Source organism: Penaeus vannamei, chromosome 28, assembly GCF_042767895.1.
Source record: "Penaeus vannamei isolate JL-2024 chromosome 28, ASM4276789v1, whole genome shotgun sequence".
NCBI lineage: Eukaryota > Metazoa > Arthropoda > Malacostraca > Decapoda > Penaeidae > Penaeus > Penaeus vannamei.
The window spans coordinates 6232343-6234842 of NC_091576.1; the positions used below are offsets into that span (position 1 = coordinate 6232343).

A 2500-nucleotide genomic window follows, 5' to 3' on the forward strand; every position below is an offset into this window, starting at 1 on the left:
AGAATGAGAGATAAAGAGAGAGAGAGAGAGAAAAAGGAGAAGGAGAGAGAGAGAGAGAGAGAGAGAGAGAGAGAGAGAGAGAGAGAGAGAGAGAGAGAGAGAGAGAGAGAGAGAGAGAGAGAGAGAGAGAGAGACAGACAGACAGACAGACAGAGAGAAAGAGAGAAAGAGAGAAAGAGAGAAAGAGAGAAAGAGAAAGAGAGAAAGAGAGAAAGAGAAAGAGAAGAGAGAAAGAGAGCGAGAGAGAGAATGAGAGAATGCGAGACAGACAGAGAGAAAGAGACGGAGAGAAAAACAGAGTGTATGTGTGCGTGAGCATATATACAAAAAACAAAACAAAGAAAAACACTCACGTAAGAGGTTCCCGCCGGAAAATGGGCGGTTGCAGTACCGCTACGGGGATGACTGCGAACACAAAATGGATTCATGAAAACGAACAAGAACACAAATAAGTATTCATAATGAAATATGTATGTATGTAATAGAAATAAATAAAAGAAGAGATACATCGTTAAGCGAATACAACGGTAATAATCGTTTAAATATATCAATAAGCTAATACATGAATATATGAAAACTTACATGACGTAGATAATTATCATAAACTATGCACACAAGATATACGCGTTATCAACCAAATATAAGTGTAAACGTGAAATAATTATGTATTATGACTTAAGATGTCTTAAAGATGACTTAAGATGTCTTAAAGATGACTTAAGATGTCTTAAAGATGACTTAAGATGTCTTAAAGATGCCTAAGATGTCTTGAAGATAACAAGATGTCTTAAAGATGCCTAAGATGTCTTAAAGATGACTTAAGATGTCTTAAAGATGACTTAAGATGTCTTAAAGATGCCTAATATGTCTTAAAGATAACTTAAGATGTCTTAAAGATGACAAGATGTCTTAAAGATGCCTAAAGATGTCTTAAAGATGCCTAAGATGTCTTAAAGATAACAAGATGTCTTAAAGATGACTTATGTCTTAAAGATGACTTACTTATGCTGTTTTGGAGAGTGCTGTAAAATGCGTTTGTCTCCACAGGTCCGCGCGCCCATCTGCGAGTCGAAGAGAAGCGAAGGTGAACGGTGTACGCGCCGTTCATGCAGAATACACACGCATACACGCATGTATATGTATGTATGTATATATAGATATACGTATGTGTGTGTGTGTGTGTGTGTGAGTTATGTATATATGTATATATAGATATACATGTGTGTGTGTGTGTGTGTGTGGGAGTGTGTGTATACGTGCCGTTCATGCAGAATACACACGCATACACACATGTATATGTATATATGTATATGTAGATATACGTATGTGTGTGTGTGTGTTTGTGCGTGTGGGTGTGTGTGAGTGTGAGTGTGAGCGAGCGCGAATGAGTGCGTGTGTGTGTGTGGGGGGGGGGAGTGTGAGTGAGTGAATGTGAATGGATGGCGCTGTTCATTAGACATATAATGCTACATATATGTATATGTATATAGATATACATGTGTATGTGTATGTGTGTGTGTGTGTGTGTGTGTGTGTGTGTGTGTGTGTGTGTGTGTGTGTGTGTGTGTGTGTGTGTGTGTGTGTGTGTCTGTGTGTGTGTGGGAGTGTGAGTGAGTCCGAATGAGTGTGTGTATACGTACTGTTCATACAGAGTACACGTCACATTATGTATATGTATGTATATATGTAGATATATATATATGTGTGTGTGTGTGTGTGAGTGAGTGCGAATGAGTGTGTGTGTGTGTGTGTGTGTGTGTGTGTGTGTGTGTGTGTGTGTGTGTGTGTGTGTGTGTGTGTGTGTGTGTGTGTGTGTCTGTGTCTGTGTGGGAGTGTGAGTGAGTCCGAATGAGTGTGTGTATACGTACTGTTCATGCAGAATACACACGCATACACACATGTATATGTATGTATGTATGTATATGTAGATATACATATGTGTGTGTGTGTGTGTGTGTGTGTGTGTGTGTGTGTGTGTGTGTGTGTGTGTGTGTGTGTGTGTGTCTGTGTGGGAGTGTGAGTGTGTGTGTGTGTGTGTGTGTGTGTGTGTTGTATATATGATATACATGATATATATATATATATATATATGTATATATATATATATATACTAGATACATCATATTAGTCTTTAAGGTGAGTATTAGTTTTGTCAGCTTCTCAATAGGACAAAATTTGATTTAAATTCAATTAACTAAATATTATTTTCTTATCCTGTATATTTTTCATCATATACAAAGCAAATAAAGGGACTATACGTACATATATAATTATGTACATATTTTCCACGATAAAAACAAAGACAAGAATCAGAATATGTTTCAAAAAAAGGCAAAATCTCTTTCCTGTCACTCACCCTTCCCTAACAACAGGTTTCCTCAGCCGTGCCAGGGATCGGACACTGTGCCAGCGGGTGAGTGCCATCATGTTTTCGAAATGCTTCTTCTCATCCATCTCCGGGAGCTGAAGCGATTGGAAAGGGGGTCTCGTTGGAGTAGGA

General features: G+C 38.4%; 1 protein-coding gene across 1 annotated transcript in view; it reads right to left on the bottom strand.

The window, feature by feature from the left end:
* Positions 1–2500, bottom strand: part of LOC113806664 (neprilysin) — a 48142-nt gene that overhangs the window by 21808 nt on the left and 23834 nt on the right. The window contains exons 16-18 of the mRNA XM_070141732.1: positions 2357–2463; positions 1003–1061; positions 354–405 (exon numbers count right to left, since the gene is read on the bottom strand). Of these exons, the coding sequence (XP_069997833.1) occupies positions 354–405; positions 1003–1061; positions 2357–2463 (218 nt within the window). The remainder of the gene's footprint in view (positions 1–353; positions 406–1002; positions 1062–2356; positions 2464–2500) is intronic.